At 59.8% G+C, this 15997-nt stretch overlaps 2 protein-coding genes across 2 annotated transcripts; one reads left to right on the forward strand and one right to left on the reverse strand.

Moving 5' to 3' along the window:
- Positions 1 to 643: 643 nt before the first annotated feature.
- Positions 644 to 6823, reverse strand: P3H4 (prolyl 3-hydroxylase family member 4 (inactive)). The gene is made up of 8 exons (XM_069481425.1): positions 6311 to 6823; positions 5985 to 6137; positions 5715 to 5886; positions 4865 to 4993; positions 3822 to 3967; positions 3160 to 3243; positions 1370 to 1514; positions 644 to 1051 (listed from the first exon to the last, which is right to left on the reverse strand). The coding sequence occupies exons 1-8, from the start codon at positions 6791 to 6793 to the stop codon at positions 1029 to 1031; spliced, it is 1335 nt and encodes a 444-aa protein (XP_069337526.1). The 5' UTR covers positions 6794 to 6823; the 3' UTR covers positions 644 to 1028.
- A 1046-nt stretch (positions 6824 to 7869) lies between these two features.
- FKBP10 (FKBP prolyl isomerase 10) lies at positions 7870 to 15111 on the forward strand. The gene is made up of 10 exons (XM_069481426.1): positions 7870 to 8145; positions 10221 to 10366; positions 10700 to 10889; positions 11010 to 11155; positions 11512 to 11701; positions 11917 to 12062; positions 12693 to 12885; positions 13341 to 13483; positions 13649 to 13812; positions 14210 to 15111. The coding sequence occupies exons 1-10, from the start codon at positions 7901 to 7903 to the stop codon at positions 14393 to 14395; spliced, it is 1749 nt and encodes a 582-aa protein (XP_069337527.1). The 5' UTR covers positions 7870 to 7900; the 3' UTR covers positions 14396 to 15111.
- The last annotated feature ends 886 nt before the right edge of the window (positions 15112 to 15997 follow it).

Genomic DNA, 15997 nt, shown 5'->3' on the forward strand with positions numbered 1-15997 from the left:
CTTCCTGCTGTGAGTCACAGTGCTGGGTGGTAACTAGCAGGCACCATCCTTGCCCCTCTGGACTCTCTGCCCCCTGGAGCCAATGTAAGATTGGGCAAGAGGGATCTGGCTGTGCCACTGCACCCCAAGAAGTGCCAGGTAATCAAACTGCAACCCTAGGGCTCCCCTGGCTGCTGAGCTGGGTCCCCAACCTGGCTCTGGAATGGAGGAATGGCCACAGGGGGAAGGGCAGGGCACGTCTGCTCTGACTCTAAGGGACCTGGGTCAGTAAATGCCGGGAAAGTAAACAGCAGGAGTAAACCTCCTTGGCCCCCTCCTCACACTTGCCACACTCCCCAGGGAAGTGATGCTGAACTAGGAAAACGCAGGACATCCCATCTTAGAAATCTGAATCCACCATCTTCCCGAGCCAGGGGCGGGCACTGTGTCCTCACGCCCCCTGGCGGCGGGTCTGCAGTCGCACGCTGCACGCACTCGCTCATGCAACATCCCCGCCAAGCGGACAGAGGACCAGCCTGGGCGCCAGACTGTGCCCCTCACCCCACTCTACAGATGAGGGGAGATGGGCGCAGAGGCAGGGAGGGCAGGACCTGTGTCCTCGAAGGCGAGCCCCGGGGAGACTGGACCCACGTGCTGTGTTTATTGCAAACATTTATTGAGCACCTGCTGTCAGGGTGCTGGAACCACTGGACTCCTGGTCCAGTGCTCTTCACGACCCTGGCTGACCCTCTGCAGTTCTGTCTGAGAGTCCTGCCAGCAGCTGGAACCTTCTCCTCCAGGTAGGGAAGCAGCAGGGAGGAGGACGGACCCCTGTTGGCCCACCTGCCGCCTTGTGGTCCAGAGACACAGAAGAGACAGACAGGACGGGGTGTGGGCGGCAGTGCTCCGGGGGGACAGGACGGGGCCCAGTTAGCTGTGTCCGTTTCAAGTTTTTAATAAATAGTTCTTGCTGCTGCCCAGGCCGGCGAGGGCGGTGCCAATTGGGCTCAGGCTTCCCAAGCTCCTAAGGGGCGTGGGGGGTCCCCTTCTCATGCCAGTTCAGGCTCTGGCTCTGAAAGGAAGGGAGGAAGCATTGGGGTTACCTCCCTCAGCAGGTGTCCAGGTGCTGTCCTGGCAGGAGGTGGCGTGGGCAGGAGGGAGGCTCCCCAGGAACAGGTCTCAGCGGGTCCCAGCTCCAGGGGGGACACTGCACCTCTCCCCTTCCCCAAGCGGGACAGGGGTTGCTGGAAGCTCTTAGGGGAGGGATCCCAGCACCCACACACATATTCCGGGCTCTGAAGTGCAGTGGGTGGATCCATCTGTCCCCAGCCTCCATCCCAAGCTGCATCCCTCCCCCACCCCCATCTAGGACCCACGTCACGTCACTGACCAGCCTCAGCCTCGTCACCCTTGGCATCTGGCTCCTGCCACCAGTCAGCATAGATGCCCTCCTCATAGTCACCTTCCCCCTCAAACTCGGTGTCGGATGGGGCATCCTTGGGCTGCGTGGCCAGTTCTGTCTCCTCCAGCTCCATCTAGAACAGCCCCAGCGTTGAGTGAGAAACTAGGTCAGAGCAGGCCCACGCCCAGAAGGGCCCCCTTCCTGGCCAAGGGGACCTCCTACCCACCTCTCAGTCCCCAAAGCCTCTCCTTCCCTAGCCTTAAGGTCTAATGAGAATGTTTTGAGGATTTCTCCTGCCAAGCTGCCCCCTCCCTGAGAGGGTGCATGGGGCTCCACCTGCAGAGATCTGGTGTTAGCACAAACACTGCCCCCTCCACAGCCCCCCTCGCAGGCATAAACACCCTGGTGACAATACTGTTGCCCCGCCAGGAACGCCTCTACTCCCTGTGCACAGGTAGCTAGTTGTGTCTCCCTCACCAGACCGTGAGCTGCTTGGGAAAGGGACTGTGCCTTTCACAACTAACCCCAGCCCCAAGCCTGGTGTCTGGCAAACAGCAGGCCACAAGCGAGAGTTAGCAAAATGGCTACCACTCCCTGAGCACCTACTATGTGCCAGCTCTAGATGAAGTGCTTTACATCCTTGATGTCATTTAATTCTCACCACAATGGTGTGAGATGGGCACAATTCTCCCCATTCGATGGGGAGAGGTGATGGATGAAGAAACAAGTTTGAGAGGCCACCTAAGGCTTGCCCGGAAGCTACCCACCTGGTAAGTGGTGCAGCCAGGTCTGGCTAGCACCTAAGCCTGGGTGCGGGCAGTGTGGACCCTGCCCGTGTTCGATGAGCAGGGGTGTGGGGGTGGGAGCTAAGGAGGGGATGAATAAATAACCACTGAGCAGAACACCGCGGAGACATTCAGGCTGTCAAACCCTCATTCGAAATCAATGTAATGCACTATGGTCCTTCCTTCCTGGCATCCAGTATTCATTCAATCATTTAGTCACTGGTTCATTCAAACTCAGTTCTGAGCAGGGAGCAGGAGCTCGGTGTAGGTGCCGTGTGGAGAGCTGGAAGTAACCAGGTCCCCTGACTTAGATCGCAATCCTCCAGGGGACTGGCTGGAGAAGGGGCCCAAGGGTGAGATGGACCAGGGTTGCAAACAACCCCAGGTCCAGGCCACAGGTAGCCAGGGAGGCATGGAGGATCAGAGTTGGCACTGTGAGCCCAGGAAGAGAAGAGGCAGGACATGCAGCAAGGGCTTCCTGGAGGAGGCACCATATGAACTGGCCTGGGAGAAGCAGGACTGGGACACATACAGAACACTGAGGTAGGGGAGAAAAGGGAAGCTGTAGAAAATGGACAAGGACAGGCCGGGCGTGGTGGCTCACGCCTGTAATCCTAGCACTCTGGGAGGCCAAGGCGGGAGGATCACTTCAACCCAGGAGTTCAAGACCAGCCTGAGCAAGAGCAAGACCCTGTCTCTATAAAAAATAGAAAAATTAGCCAGGTGTGGTGGTGCCTGTAGTCCCAGCTACTCGGGAGGCTGAGGCAGGAGGATCACTTAAGCCCAGGAGTTGGAGGTTGCAATGAGCTGTGATGACATCATTGCACTCTAGCCCAGGGGACACAGTGAGACACAGGGGACAAGGACATCCTCACCTGCTTCACTGCAGCTAACTGCTGGGGACTGGGACTGAACTCTGGCATGTGTAATGGCCCCAGGAAAAGGCCCAAGGACCCCATCACAGCCCAGCCCTGGAGGGCAGAGGCCACTCACCTCATCGTCTGACTGCAGGTACATGCGGGTGAACTCCAGCAGCTCCCGCAGCTCGGAGGTCTGGTTGTGGTACACTGTGGCCTCCTGGAAGGGATGGGGGCGTGGGACTGAGCCGGACTCTGCTGCCAGATGGCCCTCTTCCAGCTCAAGGACCAGGGAACAGGTATCAGCTCATGTGCTGATCGAATAATCATAGCTGCTTGGAGCACTGGGTTAAGGAGGATTCTGAGGGTTCAGTGGGAAAGAGTGCCTCAATCGATTAGCAATGTCTGCCACTCACAAGGAAATTGGGAGTGGCACCATGTGCCCCATATTTGCTAGCCTTGTGCTAGACTCCCAGGGGTTTCCTCAGTTGGTCAGGCTAGGGTGGCCCTGGGGAAGAGGGACAAAGGCCAGCAGTGAGAGTGATGAAGGTGGGCAGGAGGGCAGGCAGGAACAGACACATATTTTGGTACCTCCCACATCCGGATGTCCCCATTTTGCAGGTTAGGCAACAGCTTTGTCAGAGGTCATGATGCTCCCAGGACCACACAGCTCTGGGGCTGGGCTTTAAACCCAGAACTCTAACCACAACCCATATTCTTTCTTTCCACTTCCCCTCCTGCCTTCTGAGGAAGCCAGGAGATATTTTTACAAACTGCATGCTGGCAAGTGGTACCCACCTCCCGGGGCTGGAAGTCCTCCTCTTCCAGGCCCCAGCGAGCCCGGTGGAAGCGGTAGTACACCAGGTTCTGCTGCATGACACTGTCCTTGGGGTCGAAAAGCATGTAGCTGGCGGCGCTGCGGGCGGCCTGGCGCACGTCGTTCACTGAGGCAGGGCAGGGTGAGGAGTAGCCCCTTCAGAGTCCACCCCACCTGGCCCACCCCAACCCCAGCTCCCAGCTCAGCCCAGTGCCCCTGCTGCCAGCCGCCTCCCAGAATGCCTGCTGGGCTCTGTACCCCAACCAAGAATAATACAAACTAGCATGAGATGGGTACTTACCATGTGCCAGGCCCTGTGCAACTCATTTATGTCATCCCCATTTTACAGACAAGAAAGCTGAGGCATGGAGAGGTTAGATACATTGCTGCAATTTACACAGCTGGAGCATGGTGGCACTGGGGAATTGGAGGACCTCAGCCTCTCTATCTGCCTGCACCCATGAGGAGTCTCCCGGCCCCTTGATTCTCAGCCCCTGCACTCCAGCTCAGGTCCTGTCTGCATCTCGGCATCTCTGTGTTGCCAGAACCCTGGAGGCTGTTCACCTAGCCCCAGTCCATGCCAGGATCTCTCGCAAGTGAGGACAACCACAAGTCCTGGTGCTTTTTGTTAGTCCTGTGACTAACGGCCCTTTGCCCTCTGTGAGCCTCAGTTTCCTCATCTGAAAAATGGGTCCGGTAATGTCAGCTGCATGGTGTTGGTGAGAGGATCTAGTGAGAAAAAGGGCCTTGTAACCTGGCACGTGCTTTGCAGCTACTGGCTGTCCAGTCATTTGCCCGAGACCCTCTAATTCTCTGAGACCACTCTCTGTTCCCACTCACAAGCCTCTCACCTGCCCCAGACCCCCAGGGGTCCTTCCCCATCTGCCCACCACCCCTGGTGTTTCCTCCCATCACCCAGGGACCTCAGTTCTCAGGGCTGGCTCCCCACGACTCTAGGAGGCTCCCAGTGCAGCCCTCTCCCTCCCGCCTTCCTCCCCTGCCCACGCCCACCCAGGGGGCTCACACTTATAGTAGGCAAACTGCAGGTAGTGATACATGGTGGCCACAAACTTGTCCACGAAGTAGCCGCCCACATTGGGGGTCAAATTGGTCTCACAGTCCACCTTGCACTGCAAGGACTCTGCAAAGAGATCTGGGGGTGGGGGCAGCAGTGAGGAGCTGGCAGTGTGGCTGAACAGCTCCGTCCACTGACGGACTCCAAATCCCAGCTCTGCCTCCTGGGCCTGTTGCCTTGTCCAGAAAATGCGTTGCTGTTGCGATCCCATGAGAGATAATGTGTGTTTAGGGCTTGGCATGCGATATGTGATGCTGAGGAAGATTGCCGTGGGCTGGGCTGACTTACTACCCCACCGCTCAACCCCCAGCCCAAGCCAGAGGGAGCCCTGGGGCATTCTGGGAGAACAGCAGGTGGGGTTTGGGGGCAAGACAGAAGCCCAAACAGAGAAGCAAAGGACAGCCCTCTCCACTCCCATCTGATGGACCCTGGAGCTAGAGATCCCAAGGCCAGGTGTGATTTCTGGCCACAAAGTGCTTTCTTGCAGCACACCTGCTGGGCTGTTTCCCCCGGGGAACGGGGAACACCTTTGCCCCTGCAGTGCTCTCTGCCTGGAAGCCAGTGAATCTAAGCTTCCCAGACCCTTTTGGGATGTCACTGCCTCTCTGCACGGATGCCCAGCACATGGGACACTCCTGACTGTAGAGCTCTGCACTCGGCATCTCTCAGGGCAGACTGGAGGCTCCCTGAGGGCTGAGATAACACCTCACTCCGGTCCAGCTCCCCTGCACTTCCTAGCACTCCATATGCCAGGAATGAATATTTGTGTTAAGGGGCCTTAGGAAGCATGGCCGGCTACCTGCTATGGCTGGGTAGAAGTCCTTGAAGTCCACCTGCTCGTGGGCCCCTTCACAGCCGGCCAGACACCGGGCAAAGACCGCCAGGTAGTCGGCCAGGGCCCGCTCCATGTCCTCGGTGCTGCTGCGGAAATCGCCGCTGTTGTAGAGCTTCACAGCCCGCAGGAACACGGCCTGAGGTGGAGCGGGGCAGGGGGAGTCAGGGGTCCCCAATACCTCCCCTCCTTTACAGGCCCTGTTGGCGGGAGCCCTCCCCTTGTCCCTCCTGCCACCTCGTAGGGCTGGGCCTCTAGGTCCGTGAGGGCGTCGTCGGCGACGTCCAGCATCCCTCGGTAGTAGCTGAGATACTTGGCGGTCAGCTCATGCTTCGGGTTCCTCTGGAGGAAGGTGTAGGCCGCGGCCACCGCCTTCTCCAGCCGGTTAGCCTGGTGGGGGCGTGCGGGGAGCGGGTCAGGAGGGCCAGAGCCCGCAGCCCTGAGCGCACAGCCGGCTTCGTGCGCTGGGGAAGGGCAACGCTCTCCCGACCCGCCGGTGCGGAAACCCGACGCCGCGCTCGAGACAGGCCCCGGGGCGGGTGGCGCCGGGGCGCAGCGCCCACCTTGAACAGCGCGTAGTGCAGGTACTGGTAGGGCAGGCGGCTCTGGAAGTCGCGCAGCAGCTGGCGCGGCGGGTAGGGCACCTGGAAGGCGGGCAGCGTGCGCTTGCAGCGTCGCAGGCAGGCGGCGCGCTCCAGGACGTGGCCGAAGAGCCACAGCTCGCGGGCCCACTCGTCGCCGCCGCCGCCGTCGTCGGGGCCGGGCGCGGGCGCGGCGCTGGAGGCCGCGGGCGGCGCGGGGCCGCTGCAGTTGGCGTGGCAGAAGGCCTCGCTGTCGCGCAGCAGCCGGTGCAGCCGCAGCGCCGCCTCGAGGTAGCGCGCGCTCTCGCGCCAGCTCTCGCCCTCGTACAGCTCCAGCGCGTGCCCGTAGGCCGCGGCCAGCGGCATCAGGTCCTCGGGCGGGAAGCCCCGGAAGCTGTACTTCTCGTACTGGGCGCCGGCGCTGCCCAGCAGCAGCCACAGCAGCCCCCAAGCCGCGCGACCCATGCCCCCGCCGGCCGGCTCTACCGAGCTCAGGGGCGGCCCGGCCCCGAGGGGAGGGCGGGGGCCGGGGCTGGTGGCGCGCCCGCTGGGTCTTAGCGCCGGGCACCGAGGGCGGGACGGCGGGACGGCGGGGGAGGAGCCTGGGTCGCGTCCCCACTCTTTTTCAGAGGGTCCAGTAACGTCCTAGGTCCCCTACGTTGGCTCGACCTCCTGCCCTTTGGGGATCTTCTCCTTGGCAGATAGATAGTGGGTGGATAGCGGAACGCTTCACGCCAAAGATGGGGCGCCCAGAAAGCGCCTCCCCACACAAAGCGCCCCCACCTTAAGATCAAGTCGCTGAGGGATGTGCCGCCTCCCTCAACCCCGCCAGGGAGCGTGAAGCCGGGGAACCCGGTCTTCCATCCCAGCGCCCCGCTGCACACTCCAGGTGTCTCCGCACCCCGCCCACGTCGGGAAGCACACACCTGATTGTACCCTGCACGTCTTCCACGGTCACCACCGCCCACTCGATCTCCGTCCCCGCGTCACGAAGTCCTTGCAGTCTAGCTTTTGCGGGACAAAAAAGCTAGACTATCTTCCCTGGAGAGACCTTCCCTTGGAGGACAGTGGGGGAGGGGGGCAAACACTGAGATACCCCTCAGATTCCTGGGCCTCACCACCCACCTGGAGGGGCCTAGAATTGGGGGTGCCAGCAGAAGCAGCAAGGGATGCCTCAGACCGGCTTTAGGACCCGGGCGCTCCGGAAAAAGAGGCTGAACTTTTTTTTTTCTTTGGAGTCCACTCAGACTACTCATCTTTCCCGAACCTCCCTCCTCCTCCCTCCCCGGCCAGGCCCCAGGTCTCTCGGCCCCGGTGGAGATGGGGGAGGGGGAGCCGGAGCTCTTTGTGGCGCATTGCTCCCACTCCACCACCCTCAGCCTGGCCCCCTCCTCCCATCCCACCCCACCCCACACACCCCTCCCGGCCAGCTCAGTCTCCCCAGCCCCCATTCCACGTGGACCAGCCCGGGGCGGGGTGGGAAGGGGGACAGGAAGGGGGGGAGCCACCTCCGGGAGGAGGGGAAAGTAGGCTCGCTGAGCCTCACTGCCTGCAGTCCCAACTCCAGGCACCATGTTCCCCGCCGGGCCCCCCAGCTACACCCTCCTCCGGCTCCCCCTGCTGCAGTTGCTGCTGCTGCTGGTGCAGGCCGTGGGGAGGGGGCTGGGCCGCGCCAGCCCGGCTGGGGGTCCCCTGGAGGATGTGGTCATAGAGAGGTACCACATCCCCAGGGCCTGTCCCCGGGAAGTGCAGATGGGGGACTTTGTGCGGTACCACTACAACGGCACTTTCGAGGATGGCAAGAAGTTTGACTCGAGGTAATGCATTGGGCACCCCCAGACTCACCACTGCCCTTCCTTGAACCCCGGATCTGGGTCCTGTGGTTACCTTGTTGCCACTTTTAAGCTCTGTATCCCAGGACTCCCTCGGTGATCCCCTAACCCCAGACAGCACCTTCAGGGGCTCCTGGACATCCATCTCCCCCAAAATAGCCCCCTGCTCCAATTCGGAACCTTCACCTCTCGGAGGACCCTGATTTCTTTCACACAAGCTCCCCTCCTCCCCCAGAGTACTTGATAATCAAGGTGCCCTGTTTACTTACCATTGCTGTATTTAAGGACAAGGTGGAGGGGGCTGTTCTGGCCTACAGTGGTGGGGGAAGGGGTGGTCTCTGCTCCCTGGGAACCCTGGATGGTCTGTCAGCAGCCTGGGACCCTCTTCCTTTCCACCTACGCTGACCCCCTTCCTGGTTCCATCCCCAGTTTTCAGTGCCTTTGTGTTTAGAGAAGAGGGAATAGAACATTTTTTGGAGGGGGTGGGAATTTTCAGTAGCCGGTGGGCGGGCATAAAACTGTGTAGGCTTTATAATAAGACAGTTGGATGGACCTGTGGGGGTAGGGCATGGCTTGGTGAAGGGGCCCTGTCTGTCTACGTGTCACCCGCTCGGACAGTGCCGCTCTGGGATCCTCGGAGGGTTTTGTGCCTCCCTCTGCGGTTCTCAGCACCCCCACCTCCCACCATTCCAGCTACACCAGGCCAGTGCCCGGGGCTGCCCGTCCTGCCAGCCTTTGGTTTGCACTGTTGTTGGCGGGGGCAGGGCAGGACTGTGCGCCAGCCTCAGGGGTAAACCTTGGGTCCCTGAGTTCTCCTTCTTAGACCCTTCCCCTAACAACACACAACTCAGCCCACGGGAAATTAGCGGCCAGGAGGCAGGCAGTATATATTGGGTGAGAATACGAACTTCAGAATTCAAAGGGTCCAAATCCAGGCTCTGACTGCAGACAAGGAATTTTGTCCCTTTAAGCTTCACTTAAAAACAGCACCCACTGGCTAAGGCTGCTGTTAGGACTCAAACAAGATGAATGAAAGTTGGCTCCTCACGGCGCCTGGCAGTCCTTGAGTGGGTTCAATACACATTAGCCTTGACTCTTATGAGAACCATATGCCCTGGTGGAGTTTAACTTGTAGAAACTTCTGCAGAGCTTGGGCCTTCATGACAGCACTGTGAAGGAAACAGGCCAGACCTAAAACCTGCATCATGGGCAAAGCCAAGTGCAGGCGGTAGCCAGGAGTACAGCCTCGCGGGGACTCTGGGAGCCTGGCTGGGGCCCAGCTCGTGAGTGTTGAGCTTGGAAACCTTTCTTAACCCATGGCCCCCTTCCATCAAAATAAAAAATTTCTGAAAACTGCAAATAAATGAAAAGTGTATAACTAAAAACAAATAAAAGCCATGGCAATTTTAAAATAGGCCTTTTCAAAATTTGAAGCCACTCCCCGTCCCCACCTCTGCCAGCTCTGCTTCCCCTTCCTTTTCCTGGAGAAGTGACAATGCAGTGGCAAAAACATGGGCTTTGGGATTCAACTGACCACCTATCAGCTATGTGATCTTGAGCAAGGCACTTGGTCTTTCACGTCTCAATTTTTCTCATAAGAAAACCGAAAACAATAATGCCCGCCTCACAGGGGAGATGATTAAATAACATAACGAATGTAAAATGCCAAGCATTTAATCCGGCGTATAGTAACTGCTCAGTAAATGTCCCTCTGCCCCTCTGTGCTGTACTAACCACTCATTTGCTATCCGCAAATAGTAGCAGTGGCCAGGCCTGTCCACCCCACCCTACCCCCATCCCAGGGGAATAGAAGGCCCTGGCCTCCTGGAGGGGGTCCCCTTTGGTAACAGCCCATCCTCTTAAGGTGGGCATCATGGCTGACCTGGGAGGGAGACTTGAAAGACAAGTGAGGAGCGTGTGTGTACATCTCACCTGTGTATGGGGGGGAGGATCGTGTGTGCACCTGTGCATGATGCGACTGTAGGCAGAGGGAACCGTGTGACTGTATTAGCCCTCTCTGCACACCTGAGGCCCCCATATCCCGTCTGTCCCTCCCCCAGCTATGACCGAAGCACCTTGGTGGCCATCGTGGTGGGCGTGGGGCGCCTTATCACCGGCATGGACCGAGGCCTCATGGGCATGTGTGTCAACGAGCGGCGCCGCCTCATCGTGCCTCCGCACCTGGGCTATGGCAGCATCGGCTTGGGTGAGAGGGGCTGGGCACGAGCTGGGGGTGGAGGAGACCGGGAGGCAGGATCAGGGATCCCAGGACCAGAAAACTGAAGTGCAGAGACAGGGAGCGACGTGCCCAAGGTCATGCTGCACGTGCAGCATGAACAGTGGCAGCTCTGGGACTAGAGTCTCCTGCCACTGGGATGAGAGGAAGGGGAGTGACAGGGCCCCAGGTGGGATCCTGCCTTGGCCGGGAAGGAGAGGAGCTGGGGGTGGGGGGAGGAGGGGAGCAGAACTCTCAGACCCCACTCCAACCCCACCCTGGGGTCTGCGCTAAACACAAGCCCCCGCTGCTCTGCCCTCACAGCGGGGCTCATTCCCCCGGACGCCACCCTCTACTTCGACGTGGTCCTGCTGGATGTGTGGAACAAGGCAGACACCGTGCAGGTGAGCATCTTGCTGCGCCCGCCCCACTGCCCCCGCATGGTCCAGGACAGCGACTTTGTCCGCTACCACTACAACGGCACTCTGCTGGACGGCACCTCCTTCGACACCAGGTAATAAGGGGCCGGAGGGGAGCCCTGGGGCACTGGGGGCTGTGGCATAAGGAGGGGAAGTCCAGGGCCTCCCTGCCTCTCCCGCCTCCAGCAGCACCACCCCCACCTCATTCTCTGCAGCTATAGTCGGGGCGGCACTTATGACACCTACATCGGCTCTGGTTGGCTGATCAAGGGCATGGACCAGGGGCTGCTGGGCATGTGTCCTGGAGAGAGAAGGAAGATTATCATCCCTCCATTCCTGGCCTATGGAGAGAAAGGATATGGTGAGGGCAGGTGGGGACTCAAGGGGGAATTCTCCAGAAGAGGGAAACCAGGGCTCCGCATACAGTTGTTCAGGGTGTGTACTGCACAAGCACAGCCATCCAGGGAGGCAAGTCAGGATGAAATCTAGCCTTTGGTGATCATCTCACTAAGAAGGGGTGCTTTATTTTGATTCACACAAAGGCTCAGTGTGAGCTAGTGGTGGCCCTGGGGGAACCCAGCTCAGGCCTCACAGAAGGGGCAAGAAACCAGGCTGCTGATGGGAGGGAAAGGGCATGGTGCCCACCTAGGCCTTCCTGGGTCAAGGAGCCCCAGGTTGCTATTCACCTGTATGGCTCAAGCCCTATCCCTTCCCCAGGGACTGTGATCCCCCCGCAGGCCTCCCTGGTCTTTCACGTCCTACTGGTTGATGTCCACAACCCAAAGGACACTGTCCAGCTAGTGACACTGGAGCTACCCCCGGGCTGTGTCCGGAGAGCCGTGGCTGGGGACTTCATGCGATACCACTACAACGGCTCGCTGATGGATGGCACCCTCTTTGACTCCAGGTCGGCACCCTCTTTGGCCCCCTCTTTGACTCCAGGTCAGGAGGGTGCTGGGAAGGGGGGGTGGCGGCTGGGAGGTGGAGGAAGAGGCTGATGCAGACAGGAAAACACCAGGTGCTGGGGTCGCCCTGGGCAGCAGGTGGGGGGCTCACTCTGAGCTGCCTGGAAGGGGAGGGGCCCCTTTGACTCCCTCCCTGGCTTCCCGCCTTGTGTTACAGCTACTCCCGCAACCACACCTACAATACCTATGTCGGGCAGGGTTACATCATCCCGGGCATGGACCAGGGGCTGCAGGGCGCATGCGTAGGAGAGCGCCGGAGAATCACCATCCCACCCCACCTCGCCTACGGGGAGAACGGAACTGGTAGGGCTGCTCCCTGCTCCTGCTCCCGAAGCCACCCCTGAAGTCACCCCTGCACCCTGCAGCTCCTTCCCTGAACTGCCCGTTGTGGCTGCCCCTGCCCCACACCCATGGTGGAATTCCAGCCACTGCTCTGCCCCCCTCATCACAGAAACACGTGCAGTTTACATCCTGGCACCCCCCTGATTGCTGCCACACGGACTCCATCCATTTTCTCCAGGGCAGTGCCCCACTGCCCCCTTCCATGGTGGAGAAGGGCAGCCACCTCCTGGGTTTGGAGAGGGAGGGTGGTTGGAAGAACAGGACCAGCATAGCCCTAGGACCCAGCTGTGCTGGGAGCCTCAGTGTCCTCACCTGTAAAATGGGACAAATCCTATTGCCTGCAGGGTAAGTTACTGAGTTTGCAAGGTGACGTGTGGAAAAGGGCTTTCTAACTGGAATGCCCCCCTCCCCTATCCCTCACCCCAACAAGAGCGTATTAGAAGAATCGACTCTGTGGACAAACGTCCTCTCCCATCCTCCTGTGGATCCCCCTGGCGGGCAAGGGGTGTGAGGTCTAGGGGCCTCCGTGGAGACCTCAGGAAGCCTCTCCTGGAGCTCCCAGCTGACACCACTGCCCCATTCTGGCCTCAGGAGACAAGATCCCTGGCTCTGCCGTGCTGATCTTCAATGTCCACGTCATCGACTTCCACAACCCTGCAGATCCGGTGGAAATCAAGACACTGTCCCGGCCCCCTGAGGGCTGCAATGAGACCGCCAAGCCTGGGGACTTTATTCGATACCACTACAACTGCTCTCTGCTGGACGGCACCCAGCTCTTCTCCTCGTGGGTCCGGGGTGGGGCCAGGGCCAGGCAGCTGGGTGGGCACAGGTGTGGGGAGTCCTCCTAAGGGTCCCCCAGACTCTAGCTCCCCCCTCTGCATCCCCAAGCCTCTGGGGGGCAGTCAGTCTCTTGCTCCCCTGAGTCCCCATCTCAGAGAGCATCAGGGAGCCATGAGGACATGGGATTCTTTACTCCAGAGGGGAAGGGATGGTGATGCCAGCAGTAGGGGAGAGCAGTTGTTTCCATTTTATGGAGGGGACACCAAAGCAGGGAGAGAGGAGCCCACGAGGCCACACTTCAGTGGCGGTGGCAAGATGAAAAGGGAAGCCCACGCCTGTGCCATTGGGCCCCTGTGCTCTGCTGCGTGGCTGGGCACCGGGGAGGACTGGAACTGAGGGCTGCTCCTGGGCCCAGCTCGGGGAGAGGGGGCTGCGAACTGGCCATCTGCTGTCCCTCAGGCATGACTACGGAGCACCGCAGGAGGCGACTCTGGGGGCCAACAAGGTGATCGAAGGCCTGGACATAGGCCTGCAGGGCATGTGCGTGGGGGAGAGGCGGCAGCTCATCGTGCCCCCGCACCTGGCCCACGGGGAGAGCGGAGGTGAGGGGCCTTGATGGCTGGTGGGGGGAGCCAGGGAAGCCTTCAGGATGCTTCTGTGCCCATCCCACAGCCCACTCTCCAGCCCCCAAGAGGGGAAACTGAGGCCGGTGGGCTGGAGAGCATACTGTGAAGCCAGGCCTGATGGGGACCTTTCCTTCCCTCCAGCCCGGGGGGTCCCTGGCAGTGCCGTGCTGCTGTTTGAGGTGGAGCTGGTGTCCCGGGAGGACGGGCTGCCCACAGGCTACCTGTTTGTGTGGCACGAGGACCCTCCTGCCAGCCTGTTTGAAGACATGGACCTCAACAAGGATGGAGAGGTCCCCCCGGAGGAGGTGGGTGAGGTTCCATCCTTATACCCACACCCACGCACTCACCCCGCCCGGGAAGCCAGCTGGCGGGGCACGTCTGGCAAGAACAATGCGTGTCCCACATCCTATCTGACCGCCCTGCCCCTGCGCTGAGTGACATGCCTCAGGCCCCTTGTCCCTGCCTTTTCCTTGGCACACATGCAGTGTGTTCTACCTGGGCCATCACTGACTGTCCCTGCCATGCCCTCCACCCTGGCCCCGTCCAGGACCCCAGCACCAGTGCCTGTCCTCTCCCAGTCCTTACTGAATTGGGCGTGGGGGGCAGCTGGGGCAAAAAAAAGAAAAGAAACCTCTACCCGGGGCCCCTCCCAAGGCCACCACAGCTGCTCAGCCACGACTCTCACTGCCCACCCTCCCCCAGTTCTCCACCTTCATCAAGGCTCAAGTGAATGAGGGCAAAGGTCGCCTTATGCCTGGGCAGGAGCCCGAGAAAACCATAGGGGACATGTTCCAGAACCAGGACCGCAACCAGGACGGCAAGATCACGGCCGAGGAACTCAAGCTGAAGTCAGACGAAGACCAGGAGCGGGTGCATGAGGAGCTCTGAAGGGCAGGGGCCTGGGCCTGACCCCCCACACAAAGGCCCACTGCTAGGGGGACGCGGCAGTGGGCCCGACCTGCTGACAGTCACCCTCTGCCGGGATGACGTCTAGGAGCCAGACGTCTAAAAAGTTGTCACAGGAAACATCTCTAGTCCTTCCACAGCACAGATCTCTGTTCCATTTTCCTCTCCCAACCCCAAAGTCCTTCTTTAAAAGGAGTTACAAAGCCAGTTTGGGGGCGGTGGGGCCCGAGGTTAGATAGGGCCATTGCTGGCCCCTCCCCTGCCCACCCCACATCACTAGACAGGGCTGAGCTCACTTGTTTATTTCCCCAAACTTGCCCTTTATTTGTGCTTCTCCTCGCCATCCCACCTCCCCAGGAGCATGGATCTGGGCTGGGGGACCCCTCCGGCCCTCCTCTCCAGCCCTGACCGGCTGCCAGGGAAGGGCGGTTCCCAGAGGGCAGCCCTACCTCACCTGTCCCGTCCACCCGTCTCAATTCACTTGCCTCCTGTCGGGGCTGAGCTGTCCCTGGGGTGCTGGAGGTCAGGGCTGGGTTTTGAGTCACCCTTTTTCCCTAAAGAGGTTCCCTTCTGTAAGAAAGAAAGCGAAGGGTGTGTGAGGTAACTTGCTTAGGTGGGTTTTAGGGCTACGAGATCTTTGGGTTTGGGGCTGAGGGGTGGGAGGGGGGTGGGCAGAGCTCTGCACACTCAAAAGGCTAAACTGGTATCCGATCCCTCTCATTCGTGCCAAGTAAAAGATAAAACTGAAGGCCTCCGGACGTGGTCTTTTGGAATGGGGTGGACCCAAAGATTGGCAAAGAAAGAGGCGGCAACCAGGCTGTTGCCCTGGCCTCGTGAGCACTGGACAGTGAGCCCTGGGATCCGGAGCTCCCCCCCTGGAGGTTTCCTGCCTCCCCCAGACCTAACCTGAGGGTTTCATGTGGAGAGGGAGCCCTGGTCTGTCGCAGGGAGGGTGCGTGTCCAGAGGAGAGGCCTGCAGGGGAGGCATGGACAGATGATCTTTGTCCCTAATTGTCCCAGCTGAATGGGAAAGACAAGGACCCTGGCTTCAAACGCAACCTACAAAGCTCAAGGGTTAAGTTAAACTGCACAGATCGGATTGCACTCTTTCAGTAGATCATTTCCAATGCTGTGCTGTTCCCACCTCTCCCCACTCCTGGCTGTCGGCCATTCCCACCTGTCCGTTCTCTCTCTTGCCAGAGGAAAGGTAATTGGGTTCCAATACCCAGTGTCTCGGGGGAGGAGTTGCTTCAGTGCCAGCCAGGCCATCTGCCCTCACTTGCCCGACTGGACTCCAGCTGCTGTGACCGAGATGACATGACCCGAGCCTTCTGAGGACAGGGTGGGGACTTGGGAGAGAAAATGATGGGGCTGGCCCCACACACTGAATTGCCCAATAAGCACCGATTTCTTGCCCAGGATCCCCTGAGAGAGATGATTGCTCCTCACAGCCAGTGCCTGACATTCCCTGGCCCCAAAGCATCCAGAAATCTCTTTGATTGAGGTCTGAACGTGGTTACCAACCCAGCCTCGCATGGTAACCACTCCCTCCTCCCAAAAATCTAACAAAACAGCCCTGAACTG

This window comes from Eulemur rufifrons, chromosome 9 (genome assembly GCF_041146395.1).
Source record: "Eulemur rufifrons isolate Redbay chromosome 9, OSU_ERuf_1, whole genome shotgun sequence".
Lineage (NCBI taxonomy): Eukaryota > Metazoa > Chordata > Mammalia > Primates > Lemuridae > Eulemur > Eulemur rufifrons.

Bases quoted from the DNA above. Each gene is read 5' to 3' on its own strand.
- P3H4 (XM_069481425.1), bottom strand. From the start codon at position 6,793: ATGGGTCGCGCGGCTTGGGGGCTGCTGTGGCTGCTGCTGGGCAGCGCC. The intron at 3,968-4,864 runs GTGAGCCCCCTG...GCCCTGCCTCAG, and splicing joins GCAGTTTGCCTACTATAAGT to TGAACGACGTGCGCCAGGCC. The intron at 3,244-3,821 runs GTGGGTACCACT...CATCCCTTCCAG, and splicing joins AGGACTTCCAGCCCCGGGAG to GAGGCCACAGTGTACCACAA.
- FKBP10 (XM_069481426.1), top strand. From the start codon at position 7,901: ATGTTCCCCGCCGGGCCCCCCAGCTACACCCTCCTCCGGCTCCCCCTG. The intron at 8,146-10,220 runs GTAATGCATTGG...TCCCTCCCCCAG, and splicing joins GGCAAGAAGTTTGACTCGAG to CTATGACCGAAGCACCTTGG. The intron at 12,886-13,340 runs GTGGGTCCGGGG...GCTGTCCCTCAG, and splicing joins GGCACCCAGCTCTTCTCCTC to GCATGACTACGGAGCACCGC.